At 45.6% G+C, this 24035-nt stretch overlaps 5 protein-coding genes across 6 annotated transcripts in view; 2 read left to right on the plus strand and 3 right to left on the minus strand.

Moving 5' to 3' along the window:
• pum3 (pumilio RNA-binding family member 3) overlaps positions 1–14499 on the minus strand; it is a 224074-nt gene extending 209575 nt beyond the window's left edge. The window contains exons 1-18 of one of the 2 annotated variants that reach the window (XM_076029273.1): positions 14386–14499; positions 13654–13722; positions 13370–13561; positions 13006–13189; positions 12715–12790; positions 12176–12269; positions 11903–11969; positions 11614–11788; positions 11422–11525; positions 11001–11079; positions 10791–10889; positions 10636–10689; positions 10400–10480; positions 10137–10279; positions 9701–9923; positions 8842–8929; positions 8506–8596; positions 7552–7912 (exon numbers count right to left, since the gene is read on the minus strand). In XM_076029273.1, coding sequence (XP_075885388.1) covers positions 7780–7912; positions 8506–8596; positions 8842–8929; positions 9701–9923; positions 10137–10279; positions 10400–10480; positions 10636–10689; positions 10791–10889; positions 11001–11079; positions 11422–11525; positions 11614–11788; positions 11903–11969; positions 12176–12269; positions 12715–12790; positions 13006–13189; positions 13370–13561; positions 13654–13720 — 1950 coding nt within the window. In that variant the 5' untranslated portion in view covers positions 13721–13722; positions 14386–14499 and the 3' untranslated portion in view covers positions 7552–7779. The remainder of the gene's footprint in view (positions 1–7551; positions 7913–8505; positions 8597–8841; positions 8930–9700; positions 9924–10136; positions 10280–10399; positions 10481–10635; positions 10690–10790; positions 10890–11000; positions 11080–11421; positions 11526–11613; positions 11789–11902; positions 11970–12175; positions 12270–12714; positions 12791–13005; positions 13190–13369; positions 13562–13653; positions 13723–14385) is intronic. The other variant, XM_076029274.1, reaches the window with a different exon arrangement.
• Positions 1–24035, minus strand: part of LOC142890323 (uncharacterized) — a 114919-nt gene that overhangs the window by 26751 nt on the left and 64133 nt on the right. The gene's annotated exons all lie outside the window — the stretch shown is intronic.
• Positions 787–6955, plus strand: kcnv2a (potassium channel, subfamily V, member 2a). Its single transcript, XM_076029275.1, has 9 exons — positions 787–961; positions 1842–1979; positions 2568–2746; positions 2837–3008; positions 3791–3982; positions 4200–4454; positions 4529–4645; positions 4724–4849; positions 5808–6955. The coding sequence occupies exons 1-9, from the start codon at positions 842–844 to the stop codon at positions 6084–6086; spliced, it is 1578 nt and encodes a 525-aa protein (XP_075885390.1). The 5' UTR covers positions 787–841; the 3' UTR covers positions 6087–6955.
• On the minus strand, positions 15260–16731 carry brcc3 (BRCA1/BRCA2-containing complex, subunit 3). The gene has a single exon (XM_076029259.1). The coding sequence runs from the start codon at positions 16634–16636 to the stop codon at positions 15854–15856; it is 783 nt and encodes a 260-aa protein (XP_075885374.1). The 5' UTR covers positions 16637–16731; the 3' UTR covers positions 15260–15853.
• rab27b (RAB27B, member RAS oncogene family) overlaps positions 18471–24035 on the plus strand; it is a 37963-nt gene continuing 32398 nt past the window's right edge. The window contains exon 1 of the mRNA XM_076029261.1: positions 18471–18841. The gene's annotated coding sequence lies outside the window, so the exon portion shown is untranslated. The remainder of the gene's footprint in view (positions 18842–24035) is intronic.

Below are 24035 nucleotides of genomic sequence, written 5' to 3' on the forward strand. Positions count from 1 at the left end.
TCCAGAGTCCGTCCAGTTGGACTGCAACACTAGTTTGAAGGATGTATTCAGCACAGGGTCTCCTCTCCAGTGATCCCACTCGCTTGGCCAGTCGTGGCAAGATCACATGACCCGGGAGATGGCGGCAGTGTGAGAAGAGACGGATCCGGTCACTGATTAAATAAATCCGGCTCCATCTATTCATTATCGTCGGTTAACTGAAGGAGGATTAATGTCCACCTGTCTGATTACTGGGATTTAGAGCATCGGATGTGAAGGTCAGTTTAGAAGAAGAACCGTGTGACGAATGTTGAGCTGCAGCTACTTGGCAGAAGCCAATGGTTGATTTTAATCCAGAACCTCTGAAAATTAAAGTCAAATTGAAGCGGCACATATTCAAAAAGTGCAACTTTTCTGTCCTACGTCTCCAGAAAACAATGTTTTAGTTGTTGTTTCATTAATTAAAAATAATCAATTACAAAATAATTGATGACTCCCGGTAGCCCCCAGTGCATTTTACATCCATTCTAAGTGAAAAAGTTGACCATGTTGTGCAGCCACATGTGTGAAGTTGTGGGGAAGCCTGCGCCAGCGGGAGATGGAGGGAGGGAGGGAGGGAGGATCAAGATAAGAGGATAATGGTATTTAAAATGTGAAGCATCCAGATGATCTCGGTCTGCCGCATCAGACGACGACGACGACGACCCTCAGCACCCACTTCAGCGCTGCGTGGCCGCCCAGTGTTTGTTGACCAGTTTTGCCTTTTTTTAAAAAAAACAAGATTCTTCAGTTGTGTAGTAGAGGTGATTAGTACCCTCAGGATGCCTCTCCATGCAGGCTCTCGCATGAATCTGGTGCAACCATGTTGAACCATCTGAGAGAGCGCAGCAGGAGTCTGTTCCCCAGCTACAGCCGGACCGCCGCCGCCAAGGAGCCAGTGGATCTAACCAACACCTGCGTGAAGCCATGGAGCTCCATGCAGGTCAGAAAGATTTTTTTTTTTTTTCCCCCTTTCATATTTCCACGTTCGTCAACCTTCCATTGCTTTCACTGCACTTTTCTTCACAAAATCAAGTTTTTGCGATCTCCAAATACGTTGCATATTTCGAAATCTACAACAATTTCCGATTTATTTGTTTTTTCAAGTGGATAAATTGAAATTAGGGATGCACTGATAAAACTTTTTTTGAACAGGACAAGAAGAGTACAAGTACTGGCTTTTCAGTGCTTACCAATACTGAGTACTCCACAAGGCCAATACACATTATAGTATTGCGTAGATATTATCTTCACAGATGTTCTTTCATTTGAACAATATTTCCTAGCATTTCCTGCGGTGAATATCACAAGTTTTACTGCAGTACAAACACAAATTTAACAAAATTTCTATGGCGTCGGCAGGTATTTTATGAGTGGAGCGCTCAACCCTGGTATCGATACCAGTATCGGCTACTGGTATCGGTGAATCCCTAAATGAAATCATTTTAATTGTTAGTTCAAAGTACTAATTAATGCCCCCCCGCTGACATTGAGCCCGCAAATAATGCCAAGAGTCATCCAATATTTAACATTTGCAGTTAGTTCATTAACTCATGTGCTTTGGGCCGTTGCCTTCAGCGAGTCGTCTGCTGAAGCCGGTGTTGTTTTTGTTGCGCTAATAAACTGCAGTTAATCAGCGTCGAGTGTGACAAGCACCAGCAGCAAAAACTCTCTGCGGTCGACTTCCTGTCGAGCCTTTAGTGTCGTTTTTTCTGTTTGCATCGTTTTAACTCGGCTCCCCACCTCCCACCACCAGTATTTAATCTTTGCTCGCTCTGTTTGAAACTCTGAAACCTCATCAAAACGCCATTATCTGACCAAAGGAGCTGTGCAGGGACATCTATGACCTTTACGCCGAGTATGAAGATGAGGATGAGGAGGATGGATGTCCAGGCTCTCCCTCCCAGTTGCTGCTCCCTCCGGCCAAGCACCTCACCCTCAACATCAACGTGGGAGGAACCGTGAGTTCATCCTGGTCCTTCAGTCGCAGACTGCCTGCTGCATTTACTGCAAATGGGGAAAACGCACATTTTCAGCTCAGCTGAGAGCCGAGAGCATTAGTGGCAGAATAAACTGCAAACATTTCCCGTTTTTAACTCTCTGTTAACCTGGAGTGGCGTCAGCAGGGTTGTAGCAACGCTGCTACTTTGATAGTGGGAGATTTTTTTATGACGGGAGTGGGAGAAGTTTATGACGCTGGACTTGACTTGAAGTGATAATTCCAACAAGCGCATTAACCTGGGAATTCCCTGTAATTACAGGATATTAAACTTCCTCTCCTGGCTCACATTCACTTTGCATCACAATGCTTTTCCTAGTTTGGCGGGCTGGATTAAAAAAAGCTCAACGGGCCACATATGGCTCCCGGGCCGTAGTTTGCCCGCGCCTGTTCTCGACCGATTAAAGATTTTTCATTTGTTCTTTTGTTTTTCTTTCGTATTTCTATTTTTGTATTCCTCACACACATTTGAAATAAAGCCCTTGGTTCCACTCAAAAAGCTGTGCAGTGCGTTTCCCTTTTCAACTCGGGCTCCTGTGTCGACCTGCAGACGTACCAGCTGCCCTACAGGCTCGCCGCCAGGTACCCCAAGACCAGGATCGGCAGGCTGGCCACATACACCGACCACAGCAAGAAGCTGGAGCTGTGCGACGACTACATGGTCCAGAGCAACGAGTTCTTCTTTGACCGGGATCCCAAAGTCTTCCACAGCATATTCAACTTCTACAGGTTAAAAAAAAACACACACGAAATACAAACAAAGGAGCTTTGAGCCGGTCAATAATTCAATGGCCCAGTTTTTTCATCCTCCCCCTACAGAACCGGAGAGCTGTGCATCAAAGACGAGCTGTGTCCCCGCAACTTCCTGGAGGAGATCAACTACTGGGGCGTCCGCATCAAGAACAGCCGCCGCTGCTGCCGCATCTCCTTCGAGGAGCGGCAGGACGAGCTCAACGAGCAGCTGAAAATACAGCGGCAGCTCCTGGCAGAGGTGAGGCAGGTTGGAGCTCTGCCCCCATTACCCCACCCCCACCCCCATCACACCCTCCCCCCATCACCCGTCCACCTCCCGTCAGGGTCTTTTACTCTCAGTAGCGCTGTGGGTTTTTGTGTGTTTGTCATCACCTGGGACTCACCCCCCCCCTCCCCCCGTCAGCAATCTGCCAGCTGACTGGGGGTCCGTCGTCTGACCTACATAGTAGTTCGCTGCTCCGTTCATCCGTCTTGACAGATGGAGGGCAGAGAAAAAGGCTTGGGGATTTTTTTTTTTTTTTGCTCTTTGCCGGCACAGATTTAGACAAATGTCCTTCGCCACAGTGGCCTCGGTCGGACGTCGTTTGTTCCACTTTCCCCTCTGCTGCCTCCTATTGGCCGTTCATACTGTCTTTTAGCTGGTCCTTTCAAATGAGCGCTCTTCAAAGGCTCAAATTTACATCACAGGACTCTGGTTAAATGTCAAGTATTTGATATTTGGAGATTTTGAGAGCAAAAACAGCAGCATCAAGTGGTTAAATTTTAGATTGCAGCGCTCTTTCGCTCACTCTCCCTCCCTCTCCCAAGCTTGCCAGTAAACTAACCAGGATTCCTCCTCCACCATCTTCTTCATTGGTTTATTTGGGGACCTAAGCGCTCACCCTAAATACTGAACACACTCTTTGACTCAAGTCCCCTTTGGGACTCCGTACCCTCCCTCTCTCGAACTCGCCAGTGAACTATGCTGGCCTGCGAACACAAACCTGGATGCATCGTCTCACCCTAAATACTGCGATCCAGGTGGAGATGGAGGAGAACGAGGCTCTGTTCCACGGCATGGTCCTGGGCGAGGCTCGCAGGACGATGTGGAACCTGATGGAGAAGCCCTTCTCCTCCATCCCAGCCAAGCTCATGGGCATCGCCTCCTCCATCCTGGTGCTGGTCTCCTTGGTCGCCATGACGCTCAACACGGTCCAGGAGATGCAATACAAGGTGTGTTGACAACATGTCAACAACGGGTTGACTGTTTTTTTTTACCTCGATGAATTGAAAAATGAATAACATATATCGTCATAAGCATGTTCAGAATATAACAGGCTGAAACTATACAGATGGGATTTATCTGGATTCAGTAATATACAATGATTTTGATGTTTGCAGTCAATAACAATAGTTGTGCCACCACTGGGTCCTCCCTGTCCCTGGCCAGACGGCGTCCGGCCAGCCCAGCGGCAGGTTCTACGGCGAGTACGTGGAGACCTTCTGCATCGCCTTCTTCACCCTGGAGTACCTGCTGCGCCTGGCGTCCACCCCGGAAGTGAAGCGCTTCGGACGCAGCGTGCTGAACACGGTGGACCTGGTGGCCATCCTGCCTCATTACCTGCAGATGGTCCTGGAGTGCTTCGAGGACCAGGACACCCACCTGCACTCGGGGGACATCGAGACCGTGGCCCGGGTGGGGAAGGTAACCGGAGGACAGGGTTAGAGTATACTGTCTGGTTGGCGGACGCTCGCAAGTCCTTCTGGTTCATTCTGCAGGTGGGCCAAGTTTTGAGGATCATGCGTCTGATGAGGATCTTCAGGATCCTGAAGCTGGCTCGCCACTCCACCGGCCTGCGGGCCTTCGGATTCACACTAAGGCAGTGCTACCAGCAGGTCTGACTCTGTCTGTGTAAACGTGTTGTGCAAAGCAGTGAATGACGGCGCCAAGTCACGATGTCTTTGTGTGTGCAGGTTGGTTGCTTGCTGCTCTTCATCGGCATGGGCATCTTCATGTTTTCGGCCATGGTGTACACCGTGGAGCATGACGTCTACAACACCAACTTCACCTCCATCCCGCACGCGTGGTGGTGGGCCGCGGTGAGTCGGCACACCCGGCAACACCCACCCAGTCAGTCGGTCGGTCAACTTTTAATTTACATTCCAAAAGTGCCTCAAAGGGCTTCGCACAATCAAAGAAACCCAACTGATCCCCACAGAGCAGGTTTGAAGCTACAGCGGCCAGGGAAAAATTCCCCATGTGGGAAGAAACCTGGAGCAGAACCTTGACTCTGGAGGGCCGACATCTGCTTTGACCGGTTGGGGGTGAAAAGGAAATACAAAAAAATGAATAGATGGAGAAAAAGATAGAAATAGAGTCAAAGTATACTCTAGATGATGCCTAAAATAGACTTGTGTATTGTAAAGGAATGTCACTGTGTAGTCCAAAAAGATTCATTTTGACCCTCCACAGATTCATCTGACTGTAGCCTCCCAACTGTGTCTCCATCCATCACTTCCACACAATGGTCCAAAAATGCTTATTTTGTCCTCTCCTAATTATACATTTTTTCCGCTGAGGTAAGCGGGTTAAATTACCCGTCTTGCCACCTAAATCAAGTGTTATTACGCACTCATCGCTTGCACTCTGTCATTTTCAGCTGTACCAGTATATTTTAATCAGATACTTGTGTACATTCTCTCATCTGAAGAAAGTTATGGTGGTTGCAGCGCGGTCAGAAGGTTCCTGGGCTGATTTTCTTTCACTTGTGCGTGTTCTCCAACGTTCTCACAAAATGTGATGCATTTGGGTTGTTGGAGGCCATGTGAGGCCATTTGGTGCATTTAAAAATGTGTAAGAGAGCAGTCAACTGCTGTCGACAGGCAACATAAAAGCAAGGAGAGGGTTCCTTCTGGCTGGATGATACACAAACTAATTTTCTTTGTCCTAAAAATGTGCAACTGTTGCATAGAAAATGAAGAAAGAACACCAGTAAAGTGGAGAAAACCTTTCATGGACATTAGTGACAGAGAACTTCTTCTGATTCTTCCCCTCCAGGTGAGTATTTCCACCGTGGGCTACGGCGACATCTTCCCCGAGACCAACCTGGGCCGCGTCTTCGCCTTCGCCTGCATCTCCTTCGGCGTCATCCTCAACGGCATGCCCATCTCCGTCCTCTACAACAAATTCTCCGACTACTACACCAAGCTCAAGGCCCACGAGTACACCGCCGTCACCAAGGCTCGCGGCAAAGTGCAGTTCGCCAGGAGGGCCGCCAAGAGGTTCGCCGAGTGCTGCGAGGAGGTGGCCCAGCAGAGGGCGGCGCGCCTGCGCTGAGCTGAGCCTCCGGTGGCGATCAGCTGAGCTACTGTCTATCCTGAGCTTCTGGTGGAGATCAGCTGAACCTCTGGTAGAGATCAGCTGAGCATCCGTCTGATCGAAACCTCTGGTGGGGATCAACTGAGCTACTGTCTAACCTGAGCCCCGGGTGGAGATCAGCTGAGCCTCTGGTGGAGATCAGCTGAGCTGCTGTCTGATCGGAACATCTGGCTAAGATTAACTGGACTGCCGTCTGACCTGAGCCTCTGGGTGGAGATCAGCTGAGCCGCTGACCTGGCACACAAACCTGGATACCTCGTCCACCTTCTTCTTCGTCGGTTTATTTAAGGACGGGACTGTTCACCCTAAATACGTAACGCTATGCTGTCAGGCAGCTGGATTGTCCACACCAGGCTTCCTTAGAAATATGGTTTTGCAAGACCCTTTTTTTTGTATATTCTTATGTACATATGCATGTAAATATGTATATATGTAAGTATGTATACATATGTATGTACATATTCACACATATAAGAACTGTTCTAAGGGTAGGAAAAACAAATGACTTTTATTGTACTTCAAGTAAACACTGTTATTAATGTATTTATGGGCAGCATATTAAGCTTTTACCAATATTAAAATGATACACCAGGCCAAACTGTTACACACTGGACCTTTGAAATGGATCCTTGCATTTCCAGCTCTATAGCCTTCAGCTGGGGCATAATGCTCCTCCATTAGTCTGCCAAGCCCACATGTAATCCAGTGGGATTCAGCAGGGACAGAAATAAATATGAAGACGCAACATCTGGTGATGGATATTCAACCTGTTCATCCGCCCCTATGTGTCATTCTCCCTCTCCAGTAATAAAGCCACGTCTGTTCATCTTGCCGTCATCAAACCGTGCAGCTCACCCACTCCTGTGCGCGTGTGTGTGTGCGTGCGCGTGCGCTTGAAAATGAGTCATGTTGGTGGCTGATTCCTCTGGCAGGAACATGATTAAATGTCGCCGTCCATGGAGAGACTTTGCATTGGAGCTGCAGGGAGGGAGGCATTAGCTGATCCTCCAGGCAAAAACAATGTAAAATAAAATGTCGGCTTTTCATATATTTCTCACGGCGGCGCGTCGTCTTTATTCTCGGCTCACCATCGATTCAACAAAAGCAAACCCTGCGTCCGTTTTCCAGGGAATTGTTCAGCATTGTTTTACTTGAACATGAATCACTTCTGGGTTTGATTTTCCTTTGGTTAGAAAAGAAAAGAGGCCGATCAGTAAGTCAAAATTTATTAAGCAAAAACATTTTCTTGATGCAATTACAACAAGGTATGAAAAACAGAACTCAGGACCAGTTCAGTTTGAGTAACAAGCACATTCTGTTTTCAGTTTTTCATACATTTATATTAGAAAAATGACAAGACAAACGTTCCCTGTCCAGAGGAACCGTGTGAACTTCAGGTCTGGTGCTTCCAAGATGTTTCCACATTGTCTTTCAAAAACAATCAGGGATGTCGTTGGTGTCCAGGTCCAAACAGAACATTTCCAACTGGCCTCGTCTGAAACTTTTTCTTATCTTTTTAATTCACGATGACCACCGACTGTAGAAGCTGCGAGCATTTTCAGGCAAACAGTGTCCGTGTTTCCTTCCTCCGTCCTGAACAAAGTTCCCAACCAGCGGTGGTGCTTCTTGGAGAAGAAGCTCCGCCCAGGATCTACTGCTTGTTGAGGTTCTCCAGCAGGATCTCGGCCCCCTTGTTGTTGCTGATGCTGCTGATCTCGGACTTGATGGAGTCCAGCGCTGCCTTCACCTCGGCGCACACTGACTTGTCGCAGCTGTTCAGGAGGCTGCACAAGAAATTGGAGAAGTATAAAAATATAGATTTTTTTTCCGGTATCATTAACATAAACATTTAGTCCATGGAGATAAAACTCCCTCTCCAGTCCTTATAAATAAAATGTATCATTATTATTATTGATGCTGACCTATTTGAGGACAACAATGACTTCTCAAAGTTGGATAAAACAGAATTTTAGACGCAGCTCATTGAGTTGTGCTATTTTCAGAACAGAGGTCGGGTGAAGGTCGTGCCATCGGCTGCACTGCTCGTTTGTTTCATTTAAAGCTTCACTGGAGTCGCTGAGCAGCAGGAATGTTGACAGTTGTTCATTAAACCATCTCACATCTAGCAGATCAATGATTAATGACTAATTGTGTGTCCTGCTGCGACCCAATCAAAATGGTTCCGCGACCCAAAAGAGGGTCGCGACCCACCAGTTGAGAAACGTTGCATTAAACAGCAAGAAGAGGATACGAGCCAACTGCACTTCTTAGTCAACACTGCCAATCAAACATTCTTGTGTTTAATGCAGCTGATGCAGTGGATGGGAGCCATCATGACTGTGTGTGTGTGTGTGTGTGTGTGTGTGTGTGTGCTCACCTGCAGAGCACCATGGCCCCCCTGTTGACTTTGACCCAGCTCTTCAGTGTGTCTGTTCCCACTGTGTCCACCAGGATTCTGCTGAAGCGCTCTGAGAGAAGAAGCACCAGGAGGCCATCATCATCATCATCAGCAGCATCATCACTATGAGGTTGCAACTTCACAGCGGTCGACTCTTTATATTCTAATGACGAACCAGACGACTGTGAACAACACGACGGCCAAAACACACAAAGTCTCGTGGTGACGTTGGTGGAGCGAGAATCTCGACAGCACAAAACCCTTGAAGGAGCTGTGTGTGTGTATGTGTGTGTGTGTGTGTGTGTGTCCACCCACCCTCCTTGCCAGCCTCTGCCAGGGTGACGTCCTGCTCGATGAGCCACTTGAGCACCAGGTGTCCAGCAGGATGTTCAGCCATGTGCAGCTGCAGCAGGAGACAAAGTGCCGGTGAGTGGTTGACTTCATCATGACAACTGTGGACCTTCTATCAGAGCCTTGAGGACGAGTTGACTGCAGCCACAAGAGGGTGGAGGTGCCGTCACGGCGATGGTTCGCAGCTTTAGAGGATCACTGTTGGCCTACAAACTAACACGGGAAACAATGGCAGTGACGCCAGGAAACAACACGGGGAAATACTGTAGTTTGTTCTGTTTAATGCTGCACTCGCAGTATAGAAACCCTGAAAGTCAATCGACTAGAAGGAGAGGAGGGAGAAGTAGAAATAAATTCTCTTGCTAGTTATCTAGACATGGAAAACATTTGAATTTATTGGACAAATTTATATTTTAAAGATTACTCTTTTTGAAATTTTCATTAAAATTTTTTTTTTTTTTTTTTTTTTTCCAAGAGAATATCATCTGCAAAATAGTCTAAAAAAAAAAAACCCTTTGTGGGCAGTTTTATTTTTTTCCTCATTTTGTAAAAAAAAATAAAATAAGGGATTTTAAAATGCATATATTTCTACAGAACTATTGGGTATTATTTTACAGTTCAATTCAATCATTTCAAGAATTTCTTCATTAGACATGACAGAAAGTGGCCTTGCATTTTCTCTTTTGTGGAATACGTTTGAGCGCTGTGATCCTGAGAACCACTGGACTAGAACATCCCACTGCCCCCTGCTGGTGACAGGAGGCGCTGAGCCAATGGTAAAGTCCGACACGGCTTTAGATCACAGAGCGATCAGAGATTCTACCTGCTCGTTGCTGCCTCCGGGAACCAGCTCCTGATTGGCCAGCTGGGCCACGGCCGTCATGGCGGGCCTCAGGTCCCCGCAGGCCGACGCCAGGATGTCGCTGATGGTGACGCTGCTGGCCTTGTCCCTGCACATGGTGGCAGCGTTCTTCTGCAGGTGGTCCAGCAGAGAAGGAGAGACCACCTCCAGAAGCTCCTTCCGCCTCACTGCCGAGTCCTTCTTACTAGATAGACAAATAGACGCATTGATGGATGGATGGATGGATAGATAGATAGATAGATAAATAGATGCATTGATGGATGGATAGACAGACAGACAGATAGATAGATAGATAGATAGATAGATAGATAGATAGATACTTTATTGATTGTAATTCACAGACTGTGGAGAGTTTTCCATCATTATTTCTCCTCTGTGCTTCTGGCAGGTGTGCTACCTGTGCGCGTTGCCGTCGCCGCCCTGCAGCACCTTGATGATCTCCGGCAGCAGGTGGGCGGGGTCTCTGGGGCTCAGCAGGTACAACAGAGCCTTCTTGCCGTATTTGTTGCTGATGACTTCGTCCAGAGACGACAGGATTTCCTGAACGGTGGAAGATGATGCAGGGCAATCTAAAACGAAGCCACTTGGTGTCGCCGTTCCCGTTCTCCCAATCTCCCAATATGACCTTCAAAGCCGACATTCAAAGCAGTTCACACTTACTGAGAGCACGGCCTGTTTGACCAGTTTGGTGTCGTCCACGCAGTCGAACATGGCCAGCAGCACCAGGTGACCAAACTCCCCCTGAGAACACACACACACACACACACACACACACACACACACACACACACACACACACACACACACACACCGAACTGATCAGCAGGAGGCTGGTTTCAGGTGAACACACATTGACAATGAGTGCGAGCGTGTGCACTGATTATGAGGAAACTCACCGTGGCAAACTTCACCATGTACGTCTTCATGGTTTTGATGATGGTTTTTCTGTCCTGCGAGATGAAAAAAAGGAATTTACAGTGTATTTAAAAATCTTCTACTTCACAAGGTTGCTGTCAAGAGTGTGTGTGTGTGTATGTGTGTGTGTGTGTACCTTGGCTGTGCCGTGCCACAGACAGTGCATGGCCACTCGTGCACCGTCGTGAGTGTGAGCCATGTAGACGACCGACTCCCTGATGGACTCGATCATCTCCTGAAAGACCAAACACGAAACACAGAAGAGACGGTGAGACTTCGAGACGGCAAAACTGATTTCAAGAAGCTTGCAAACATTAAAAAAAAAAAAAAAAAAACAGTTCCTCACCGTCCTCGGCTTTTCTGGAGCAAACTGGAAGAAATCCAGGAAGACTTTGTGGACCAGAGAGTGTTTGATGACTTGTTCTCTGAAACACAGGGAGGACGAGGAGGACGAGGAGGAGGAGAAGATGAAGCTTCAACTCCACTGACAAGTAAACATATGTGCATATATACAGTGTGATGTTTCAAGTTAAAGTTGTCATGACAATGATGATTTTAAAGATGACTTTTTTTTTGAATTTTGAATTTTCTGAAAAATCTATTTCAAGAGAAAATCGTCTGCAAAATGAAGAATGGTTGTTGTATTTTTCTCTTTGGTGACTTTGATCTCGGATCAAATCTACTGTGTGTGTGTGTGTGTGTGTGTGTGTGTGTGTGTTTGTTTGTTTGTTTGTTTGTTTGTTTGTGTTTGTGAGTGTGCATCCTACTTCTGGGCCATGGGTGTGAGGATCTGCTTCATCTCGTCGATGATGCTCTTCAGCTTGTCTGGGTTTCCCTCGACCACTTTCTCAATGGTGTTACACACTGACGACTGGACACACAAACACTGAGTCAGCACCGAGTCTCAAGAGCCAACGCAACCTGTTCAGGTGTGTGTGTGTGTGTGTGTGTGTGTGCACCTTGCAGATGGTGAAGGTGTTGCCGTACAGCTCCTCGGTCAGCAGGAGTCTCTGGCCCAGCACGGCCTTGTCGTTGTAGGCGTACTCCACGATGGAGGAGGCGGCGGCGTGGCGCAGCAGCGGCCGCACTTGGCCCTTGAACGACTGGATGACGCCGGCGACCACCTCCTTGTTGCTGGCCACCGCAAACGGAACAAAATCAACATTGCAGCTTTTCTCGCTGAAGGCATCGTAATGTCCAGCACCGATCCAAGGTGCTGCAATCTGGCGACTCTCTGATCCAACTCACCCGTACATCAGCAGCTTTTTGACCACATGTCTCCCGTACTGCGACTTGCACAAACCGATGACGTCGTCTGCAGGGCACAAACACAGTGTTCATTGCATTTCTCAAAGGCAGAACGCAACGTAAATGACAGAGAAATCGTTTGCAGTTCAAACGATGACGTTTGCTCAAAAATGCCCAAATGAGTCTTAAAAGCTCAGCGGGAGCTACACACCAACGCTGCTCACTTAAAAGATGTTAGTGAGAAGATATTGGAATGTTGTCGACTGTTCTCACCCTTCAGCTCCTCGTACACCTGCAGTCTCTGCTCGTGGCTGCTGAACTGGATGAAACACTGCAGCACTCGCACTGAATCGTGTGCGTACGCCATCTGTGGGGGACGGAGCGAGCTGGTCAGAGGACGCTTTCACAAAAACATCCGAGTCAATCGCGCAGGGCAAGTTCAAAAACCTGATGATAAAAATCAACCCTGATGATCAGTACAGAATTTCTCTTTAAAAACAAGCTACACAAAACCTTTCGGGTTGTTCTTGACTTGAGTTACACCTGTGGGCCCTGACACAAGGTGTTTTATATGTGTATGTATTTGTGAGTACTTTCTTAAAACCTGTGTATAAATATTTTGATATTTGAAATATTTTAATTTCAGTTTTTTTCTTTCCTTGTCTCAGATATTTTGTTCTATACTGTTCTGTTTCTTATTGTGCAAAAATCGAAATAAAAAGTAAAAAAAAAAACAAAAAAACAAGCTGCGCAGTGACAGTGTTTTCTTCACTCTGACTGCTGCAGTGGCTGAAAACAGGACGACAACACACCTGCTTCATCTTCCCCTCTATCAGTTTGTGGAGATCATTCATGAGCTTCTTCTTCAGGTCGTCCTCGCACTTCTTCCTGTTGACACACACACACACACACACACAACTATGAATCAAGCAGCACAACATGTGGTGTCCTTGTTCTTTTTTTGGGGGGTGGGGGGGGGGGGGAATCATTCTTATAGTTACAAGAAACACAACTTAACTACATTAGAAAAGACAGTTTGGTTAAAGCACATCGTGGAAAATCAGGAGATTTTCTTCTTCATTTGATAAGATGCTACTCTTTACCTGCGCAGGTCACCCCACACTTTCTTGGCCTGGCGGATGATCTCAAACATGTCCTTCCTCTCCGCCAGCTGCCGGTTCATCTTCAGGTCCTTCTTTCTCTGCTGCCGGTTCTTCTTCAACTCCTCCTTGGTCATCTCTGACTTTGGCTTGAAATCCCCTTTCTTCTTCTTATTTGCCACTGCATCTGAGCACAAACAGATCCACAGAGGAATGAACTGTTAAAGACTTTTCATCATCATCATCATCATCATCATCATCAGGACGGCAAGTTGAGTTACTTATTTTTACTGTGTACTAATGACTTGTCAAGTCCAACAGTCAGGAAGAGTGAAACTAACAAAAATCCAGGAGGATTTTTTCTTACCTCCTCCCTCAAACTTCCTCTTGCGTGAACCCTTGTCAGCTTTGAAGAAAGCAGCCTTGTGTTGCTTGTTGCCGCCATCGGCCGCAGCCCCTGATTTGTTTCCCCTCTCCGTCTTCTTCTGCTGAGCCTTGAAGGGTTTTTTGCCTCCTGGTTTACCGCCTGGCTTGCCACCAAGTTTGGTCCCCATTGAGTCTGACAGAAAGCAGCGTCGGTGGCAAAGGAGATTAAAATAAAAACCTTGACGCTGAGGTGTTTGTACATGCAGAAACAATATGACGGCTCACCTTTTCCTTTCTGGGAAAATTTCTTTCCACCTTTAGGTGAGAAGGGTTTCTTAGGTTTCGACTCCATTCCTGCGGGACAGTTTGCTTGTTTAATGTCATTTCAAACAAGTCAACGGCTGTGGATTCAATCAACCATACAAAGAAAAGCGACTACAATGCGTAATATACGCATATAAACAAATAGACGAAAGACGACAAATTTCTTGCAGCGTTGGGGTCAATGAGAAGATAAGGAACCGTAGCAAATGTCAGGAAAACAAAAACTATGTTGATGACCTTTTTTTTTTCTTTTAAAGTACGTGTTCAGGGTCACATGAAACAAGTATAAAGTTATGACTTTTTGAATAAGGCAGTAGGTTTTTCCAAATTGTTCAATCTTGTAGCACTATATGCCCAATCTGTGCTCTGCTTCTGTTGTTGCTGTAACGACTAGTTTCCAACACTGTGGGGAGACGTTTTGTTTGATTAGGAATCGATTAAACGAAATGAACAAGATAATAACTAAGAATAAAATTAATTATATTATTGTTTAAACATTCCTGAAGGTGAAATTTTAAACACTCCCCACGACCAGTATCTACTGTCGTGAGGCCAGATTACTCTCAGCTAGCCGTCTGATGCTAACTCGGTTAGCTCGCAGCACTCTGGAAAAGTGCGGCAACAAATGTTAAAAATCGATGTCACCGAAAGTAAAGAACAAAAAAATGCATTATACACAAATATAACACGAACCTTACAGCCACGACACACGCTGCTTCGGTTAGTCCCATGCGTTTCTCACCGACACGATTTACGGCACAAATTGTCCAATCATACCGACGCATCGCTGCCGTAAAACGACTGTTGTTGCCGGAAAAGCTCGTCAACCTTCGCGACAGTTAAATGATGACTTTCGAGTATATGTTGGAGGCTAATTGTTACAAACTGTTTACCAAGTTATGTTTTATCAGTAGTATTATATAGTAATACGCGTTATAATATTATATAACGCCCCTTCTTCATTAATAACACACTTATACAGTGCGTGGCCATGTCTGTTTACATGAGCGTAAACAGAAACATAATGTGTTTCTTTAAACTATCCAAACTTCATGAACACACTTTTAAAGTTACTATTGCAATCTCATTACGGCACATTAAGCGAAACAGGAAATTACTTTTTCAAGTGGTGCGTCTTCATCTCGTGTCAGCTCAGTTAAAAGTGATCATGATCATTTAAGATTGCAGTGTTTCATAACTGGGTGACTCGTCATATCAATCTTCATCCATTATCAATTGCTGGAATGACAATTAAATAGCATTAACTGCAACTTAATAATATTAAGTTGTTTGTAGCCACATCTTCAAATCAGACCAGATTACCAAAATGCTAGTGCCACTAAATCCCAAAAAGAAAACTGTTTTAATTCACCTGTAGGGCAATTAGAATTAACCAACTAGAAAGCAAAAATGTAAAAAGTATAAATATTTTGTTCAAGGCGGTAATTGGATGACTAATTGGTTAAAAAAAAAACAACAACAGGTCATTAGGTTGCTAAGAACTACTGTTTTTAAATACAAGCACCACCACCCCACACCCCAATGGTTGAATGAAATTAATAAAAGATTTCATGAGACAACAAACAAGTTTAATTTGCCTCCGTTCGTAAGTGGTGACCAAGAAAGAGCACTCTGATGACAGAATAAAGCAGCAAAACAAGACTTTTGGCACAGGCTGTAAGGACAAACAGAAACAAGCGATTTATCCAGTATGGGGCCAGTGACAATACTGTTGGGAATTCATTCTCTCTCTTTTAAAAAAAAAGAAAAAAAAAAGGCAAAAGATGGCTGATTGTTTGTCACAATGCATCCAGCATCTGCGTCCATGTCCTGACCTTTGATCACATACATTCCAATTTCATTTAACTTTTAATCAAATTCATAAATAAACCATTAAAATCAGCTGAATCAACCGAGTGGATAGTGTTGGACAGTGACCCCGATATAAGACACAAGAGATGTTGTTTACTAAAAGAGACAAAGGAGACGAGGTCGGACAGGAGTCTTGAGTTTAGATCTTTCCAACCCCGATAGAGAGGGTGAGAAGAACAGAAGAGTTCTGATGCGCTCTAACAAGTACAGCAGCGGGTCCATTTTGCCCCCGAGATGAACTGAATGTGTTCAGCAGCAGCCTGAGTGTCTCCAGACGAAGCAGGCCAGCTCACAGAGCAGCCAGCTCCTGCTGCAGCCTCTCCTTCTCCCGCTGCAGCTCCACCACGCTCTGCTTGTTCTGCTCCAGCCGGTCCTCCAGCCACTGCAGCAGCGGCCCACTCACGGCCGACATCTGGCTGCACAGGTTCTTGGTGAACACCGAGCCGTTGTGGATCTTGGTGACGGGATCCAGGTGCGCCAGGCTGTGGATCTTGCGGTAGGTGTCCTGCTCCTCCTGGCACAGGATGCGTGGAAGCTCCACTGCCGACTCCAGGCACACCTTGCCGATGGCCTCCCGGGGCACGACGTGGATGGGGATCTCCACCCGCTCGTACTCGGAGCCCTTCTGCGCCTGCACGGACTGGAAGCAGGTGTACAGCACCCGGCCCGTCTTGGTGTTCTTGTCTTCGATGAAGCAGGAGAAAATGAGACCCACGAAGCACTGGTCCAGCATCTGGTACATGGCCTGGGTCTTCACGTCAACGTGGGACGGCCACACGGTGATGTGCGGGTGGGAGTGATACCAGCCCACCACCCGCATCGGCCGCCCGGTGATGTCGGCCAGCCTCTCGGCCTCCGTGGAAGCGGCGGACAGCTGCTCCGGGGAGATCTCCACCCGGTCCTTCCTCTTGTCGGAGCGGCGGAGGATGATGACGGAGTGAATGTGGACGATGCGGGTGACTTCCACCTCTCCGATGCACAAACCCATAACTTCTTCCTTTTCTGTGCTCAGGGCATGATTCATACACACCAGAAAGGCGTCGGACTCCAGGTAAACGGCGCTCACGGCCATTTCTGCCGGTAAAAAGAGGCTTCAAGAGGACGAAAACATTCGCGGAGCCACAACTGGCTTCCACTTCCGTGTTTTTGATGTGTTGCACCAACACCTTCCGGCCGGCTACTGAACGAAATAATATTCCGTTCCTCTATCGACTACGCGAAATATATTTATTATCACAATGAATATTGTAAAAATATTTACAATCATATTCAAACATTCAGGTTTGACAGTATTTATTTCCCTAAAAAAAAGGTGGTTGTTGTGAGCAGTACGTGCGTTTAGTTACCTGTTTGCGTGTGCATCAACGACAATCAAGAAAACTAATAAGACAACGCTCCAAATCAGATGAAAATGCACAAAAATTGTTTTGAATCATATGAAATGACGCCGCAAGTCAACTTAACATAAAACATCAATTATATCTGCACAGCACAGGTGATTTATTTATTTATGTATTTATCTATTTATTGAGGTTTCAGAGTCAAATCGATTTTTTTTTTCACCACTAGGTGTCTTCGACCGCTTATTTATCTTGACACGTCAAATACATTTCAATTGGATATGCTTTATGTTTGCTATTTGCGTGGACACGCTTTGAGTTCCAAATTGCTCTCAGTATTAGAAAGTGTATTCTTCCTTTTCCTACTACCGTTTGGCTGTTTTACATATACATTAGAACCACTCTTTTGGTTAATCTCTAAGCAAAAATAAATAAAATGGAAACATATTTACATTTTTTGTGATTTGGGATCATCCTTAGCTAGATATTGGGCATTTTAATGTATGCATTTAATGCTGGATTGCAGATGAAAATGAATGTTGCAACGCTTCGTGCTCCTCAAATAATTAGATCAGAGAACTATGACATGTGGAGCCTCATGCTGCCGTGTCTCCATGGCAACAAGTTGTAGTGGGTACAACTATGTGTGTAAAGTGTGTGTCCAGGACTCTATTTTCTATGGCAGCTCAACCGTTTGCTAAGTCGTGTGTGAGATATACGGCCAGCTACCATTTTAATTAGTGGGTTCACTCGAGTCCAGCTCGAGTCCAGCATCATAGCAACAAAACAAAACTTGACTCAACTTCGAGGAAACATGAAAGATTGTCATTTAAATGCGAGTTGATCAATTTTACTATTCGCTTTTGAAAATTATCACTCAAACACGTGTTTCAACCTGTTGAACAGTGGCTAGGGAAGAAACCTGCAGGTGCTAGGACCATGGAGGCTCATATTCCTTCAGGTGCTAACTGTGTCATCTCAATAAACACACGATGGTGCGTTCATGTATCTGCGGAATATTCACTTTGATTTTTAGTGGCCGTTTCATTACTCAAGGCATTTTGGTGTTTTTGGATGGTTTCGTACGATTACATGTAGATGATAATACGGAGCTAAATGTTTACGGTAGTTGTTGCATTTTGCGTTTTGTTTGTTATAACGAGAGAGAGAAAAAAAAAACGAGGCCTGCATTTCAAGTTCACCTAGCAAACAAACACAAACGCAAAAAGTTCAACATCAAATGTTATCAACGTGGACACACAGCCAGAGAAAACGTTTAGGACTTGTATTTAAAAATGAATAAATACCAACGCTGTGAATCTGGATGGGATTTAAAACTTGAATGTCCTGTGCTGAACTGCTACTCATTAATTAGCCACAGTGACACAGGGCTATTGTGCTCAGTTGGCGTGAGTAAGAAAGTAGGTATGTTTTATTTTCCCACATTTACGTAATATAATTCTAAATGTTCAAATCATCTTTAAAAAAATAAAATAAAAATAATAATCTAGCAGTAGTAATCAAACTGATGATCACACGAGCAGCGAAGCACCTGTTTGCTGCTGCTGTTACAGAGAAGTCCGAGTTCCTGAAGAGTTCTTGAATGCGTCGGGAGCAACCCAACCTCCACCCCTTGAGGAAGCCGAGCGACATCCAGCAGGCTGTTGGACTCCTGGAGGTGTTGCTCGACCCATCCTCAGCCCCGCACCGTCACGGAACTCTTCCCCGGGCCGTCACGCCGCAGCTGCGGGCTGCTTGTTGGTTGATCTCCGGCGCGGATCTTCCTCTCCACTTGGAATCGTGGGAGAGATGCGACGTCTCGGAGGAGGAGGAGGAGACGAACTGGTCAGGCAGCAGCAGCAGCAGCAGCGGCAGCAGCAGACACCGGAGGGCAGGATCTGAGTTTGCTTCTATCAACAACAAAAAGAAAAGAAAACGTAAGTGGCAGAGCGAAAAGAAACGCGCGACGTGTGTTCAGCGGAGACTTTGCATCCGGGATCGTGTCAAAGTCAGACTGTTGTTTAATTGTTGTTTGCTTGCCGCGTTCAAGTGTGCTTCCCCAGCATCGGTGCAAGAGCAGGCTGGCCGGCTGTATGAGTCATAGCCCCGGTGCAGGAGGCTGCCGGAGAGCGGCGTCTGCAGCCTCCGCAGCCACACTGTGCATGCAGCCCCGACTGCTGCACACGCTAAAGTGCCGCAGAATAGCGTCGTTAGCGCAAATGACTGCGCACCGTGTGTGTGTGTGTGTGTGTGTGTGTGTGTGTGTGTGTGTGTGTGTGTGTGTGTGTGTGTGTGTGTCTACATGATGTGCATTGATTGTGTCCGTTTTCCATCGGTCCCATATTATGCAACGTTTACTTTAAATAATGTTTTCTAACAGCAAAAATTTGAATTTCCAACCTTTGTGATTTTTTTTTTGCTTGCTGCACTTTACAAAAAGTGTGTGCCAAAATAACCGAGATCTCGAAATTATCCCTATGTGATGTCACAAAGGGAAAGAGGTACTATGTCTACCTGGTGGGTTTTGCTTTTGCTTTGCTCTGCAGCCTCACTGAGCTTCATATTTAGCAGGAAGTTTACGCTGATAGTTTTTAACAGGAAGGAGGCTAAAAACAGAGGGCTAAACATAAGTTTTTCCTAGTAGTTCTGTCAAGGATTTCTTTGAAAGATGCAAGTGCATGACCGGAACAAACAGCTGTGTGTGTGTGACCGTCTTCCGCTGGAGTCTTTCAAATGTTTGAAAGTTGAACGGCGCAGGAAACGTTTCACTGCAGTACTTAATAATAAAATGAAGTGGGAGTTCCAGTCAAGTGCATTCTGGTGCATTCTAGGGCTCCCACTGTTCGCAACAGCTGATGCTAAGAAGAAGCCGCAGGCGGACTCTGCAGGGAGACACGTGGGGGTGGCAACCTACCAGAATATTAATTGTTAATTATTAGCTGGTAAACTGATTTGCACTTTCATGTACACACACACACACACACACACACACACACACACACACACACACACACGCACACACACACACACACACGCACACACACACACACGTGCGCCCGCCTGCTCACACTTTTTCACTCCTTTAAGGACATTGTATATTTCCCCATTGATTTGACAATGATTATTTAGGTGGTTAAGAATATTCAGGTGAAATACGTCTTCATCTTGATCGCTAAAAGATCTCGTCAGTATTTGGAATGACAATCTTTTGGGTGAGTCTACAAATGTCCTGCAGAGCTCTTTGTTTGCAGTCCGGCTACTTTAAAGTGCCCTGAAGTTTGACAGGCATCTAAAACTCCTCTTCCTCCACTGCTGTTTTCACCTGAAGCCGGCGTGCAGTGTCTTTATTTTACGGGTGGTAAAATCCTGCGTGTGAAGGTGTTTTACGGCGCTGCTGTTTGTTTAGAACATGCAAACATTCCGACGCCGACACATTGGCAGCAGTGGCTAACCAGTGGAATCCTTGTCTGACAGGACAGTATATACTCTATGTGTCCTTTATCTTCTTCTTGAGGGGCCTCCCCAAGGATCGCAAACAGCACTGCGATCACCGCAGACTGAGGCCACACTCGAGCACTGTTTGCACTGAAGTAAACCTTGCAAGCCTTTGTCATCCAGGCGTCATGAGGCGTATCAGTGGTTTCCATGGCGCTCTGAGAGAATCCTGTCTATCTGAAGCCCGTGGGAGTGCAGGTTTGGTGTTTTTGCCGCTCCGCTCCTCCATGACCTTTTAACTCTGGGACAACTCCGACGAGCCCGCCTGCCCTTTTCTCCTCGCGCTGTCTCCTACACCACCTCCTCCTCCTCCTCCTCCTCCTGCCACCCACCTGTCGCGTATTGACCAGGAGCAGCAGGATCCGGCCCTCCCAAGATGATTAATGCATAAATAAGGTTTCCACCCTAATGGCGTGGGCCTGACTGCAGGAACACTTCTCTTTTTAAGCTCGCTGCCTGTGTGGGATCAATAGCACATTAAAGGTACAGTCCAATATCCCTCCATTCTTAAACTGGAAAATTCAGCTTTGCTGCCGGCTTCTCTTTCTTTCTGCTGAACCCCTCTGCGATGCTTTTCTGCTGGAGGTGATGCAGCGATCACCAGCTAGGTTTATTAAAAGGAAACCTATTGCAAGTCACAGTTATTGTGCCGTTATTTGGAGTTGGTTTTTGCATGATGCCGGAGTAGAAGAGGAGGACAAGATTTGGTGAGAACGACGGCTTATGCGCTTCCCACCATACAGTGGAAATCGCAATTGTACTTTGTCGAAATTCTAGAAATATTGCCTTCTGATAAACATACTTAGATGGTGGCAAAATAGGAAGAGTGAAGCTACAAACCTGATTGGTGATGGACATGAAGTTCGTCCAGTCATTCATTTGAGTTTTTCCACCTCACAGCTTCACCAGTTAGATGCTGAGATAGATCCAAACAATGCAGGAGATCGTAACCTGAAGACAACTCAATATCATCCCATATATGCCAAATATGTTGTACATTTTCCTGCCCTGTGATTACTATATATCAACTATTGATTCAAGAAGGTGGAAAACTAATTGAGAATGAAGAGGACACGTGAGCAGCTCAGTGGCTCGTCCTCCTTCAGGTGGCCTGCTGTAGATGCAGTGGTCTTTCTGTTACAGAATGGAGATGCAGTGGCACATTGGGGTTAATGATTTGATCTGGAGTGTGTTGCTCAGTCCGGGCAGTCAGTGTGGATAATTTACAGCTGGATAAACAGGAGAGTGGGCGAGAGAGAGAGAAGGAGATTCAGAAGACTTGAGCCTGCGTCTCAAACGCTGGAGTTCAGATGGGCTTTCGCTATTATGCCACACACAATTCCATGCAGCGGAAGCATCTCATTGCTGCAGTGGAAATTGCATGCATACATACATTCTAATGTTGACTTTTAGCCTGTGTGCATTACCTTTATTTCTAGTTTATTTTTTGGTGTGACAACGAATCAATTTTTTTGAAATATATATATGGATGAAAGCCATTTCCCCCTCTTTTTTTAAATGAATTCATTTATTGCATTGGTTTCAACTTTTTCATCATTGCACGTCACATGTACAGTACAAGGCAAAGAAAGGCAGATTGGATTCATCCAAAAGTGCATAAGCAGCGACTCTGTACTGAAATGCAGGATACAGAGAAATAAAATTGCATCTATAAATATTAAATATCAGTATAAATAGCTGTATGTGTATAGGTGGGATATATAGGGGGAACATTGGTGTTACAGGAAGCAGAAATGAAGATTGTAAGTACTTGGGTTTTATTGACGTTGATTGAATGGACAAAATGTGCAGGAATAAAAATTGTGGCTATTTAAGAGGAAGTTTATACTGTATGTACAGTAGTGCAAACTGACTGACTTTCATATAGTAGGTCTTTGAAAAAGAGATATACAAAGAGATGATGATGATGATGATGATGATGAGTTCCAATGGGTTAATATGAGGGATGTAGAGACGGTTCAGGCAGGATGAATGGAGGCTTCCTGTAGATGTTCTTGAAGCAGAAGCAGAAAGTGAAGCTCCAGTGATTTGGAGCCTTACAGTCCATCAGCCTCTTGCGGGCCCACCCATCCCCCACCCACCCCCTCGCACTGGGCTATTGATGTTGGGGTTTTCTCCAGGGTTTTGCTTCGCCAATGCAGTCATACGCTCATATATCATGCTGCCACCTCTTGGTTCGGCCTACATTGGAAACTGCCCAACATCTTCCTTTAAATGCTGTTGCATATTCATTTTTTGACCTGAGTCAAAAAAGTACAAGTATTTGTAAGATACACACACATGTGTGAAAAAAAACCAAGAACATCACTAATGGTCTTTTACCTCAAGGTAAACCAGGCTTAGGTGGAACAATTTAATGCAATTAGCAGAAGAGGAACGATGCAGGATGTGTAAGAGAGAGAATTTAACATTAACCTTAACAGGACATGTTAAGCCTCAGCTGGACAAATAACTGTAATCAGTAGACTGGACCCATTTCAAAGCCTTATTGACAGTTTATATGTATATTCAGGTGCAGTTCTATAACTCACTACCAACCTTTATTTGTTGTTATTTATTTTTCCTAAAGGCTCGTTGGAAAGCTTGAAGCCAGATTGCTGGATTGTGAATCCTAGAATGAAATATTAGAAATGTCAACATGGTTCAGGTCGTCCCAGGAATCTCCCCGAGACAGACACAGGTTATGGGTTCAATTTTGGCAGCCTACAGAATCATATATATAAATATGTACAGAAGTACAGATTGTATAGAAATTCATCATTTAGATGTAGATTTTTTTACTCTTCGTGTCCTTTGCCTGCACAGTGGATGGAGGAGAGCGAACGCAAAGCCTCTTTGTTTTGGTTAAACGTGCTGTGATCAGCAGCGCCCTCTAGTGGTGAAACAAATCATGTAGCGCCACATGACTGGTCAGTGTGGATTCTCCAATGGATTTTCTTTAAGAGGGACTGAATTAGCAAAGCACGTCTAGCAGTCTGGCTGCCTTCCTCAAAGTATTTTGGCCAAATTTGACACCTAAAGGTTTGTTCTGCGGTCGCGGTGGCTCTTCTGACTCGGAAGTGGCCCTAGTTCAAACATCTGGGGCCAACGCTTGGATCAATAATGATTAATATCCGCCAGGACAATGAAATTACCTCAGCAGTACCCCCCCCGGCCCCCGTCCCCCTCCTCCCCGCCTCGCCTATTAACAGCAGAATTATTTACGCTCATGGCGGGAACTCCTCGCAGCGCTGACGCTTTAACAACAGAGGCTTATGATGATCTATACACAGCGGGCGCACGCTGATGTCCAGAGGATCTCCTGGATTTATAGAGGCTGCGTCTCCGTCTGTATGCTGCGCTCGGCCAGTGTAAACACGTGGATTAGGATTCATAAATCACTGAAAAACCCACGTCAAATAAATAAAAGAAAAAATATTTTTTTTACTTTTGCTGAATCACTCGGATGAGTTTTGTGTGGAAAGGGATTTCTTGGTTTACTTCAGAACCCCCCCCCCCCTTTTTTTTTTTTCTTTCAGATTATGTTGCAGTAGAAATGTGTGTAAGTCCAGACTGCTGAGACAAAACTGTCTTTTTTTGGGTTGTTTTTTTTAGAAGCTCCTCTTTTTTCAAGGA

The sequence above is a fragment of the Nelusetta ayraudi genome, unplaced genomic scaffold, assembly GCF_046127955.1.
Source record: "Nelusetta ayraudi isolate G7.1 ecotype Tasmania unplaced genomic scaffold, CSIRO-AGI_Nayr_v1 ptg000026l, whole genome shotgun sequence".
NCBI classification, from domain to species: Eukaryota; Metazoa; Chordata; class Actinopteri; order Tetraodontiformes; family Monacanthidae; genus Nelusetta; species Nelusetta ayraudi.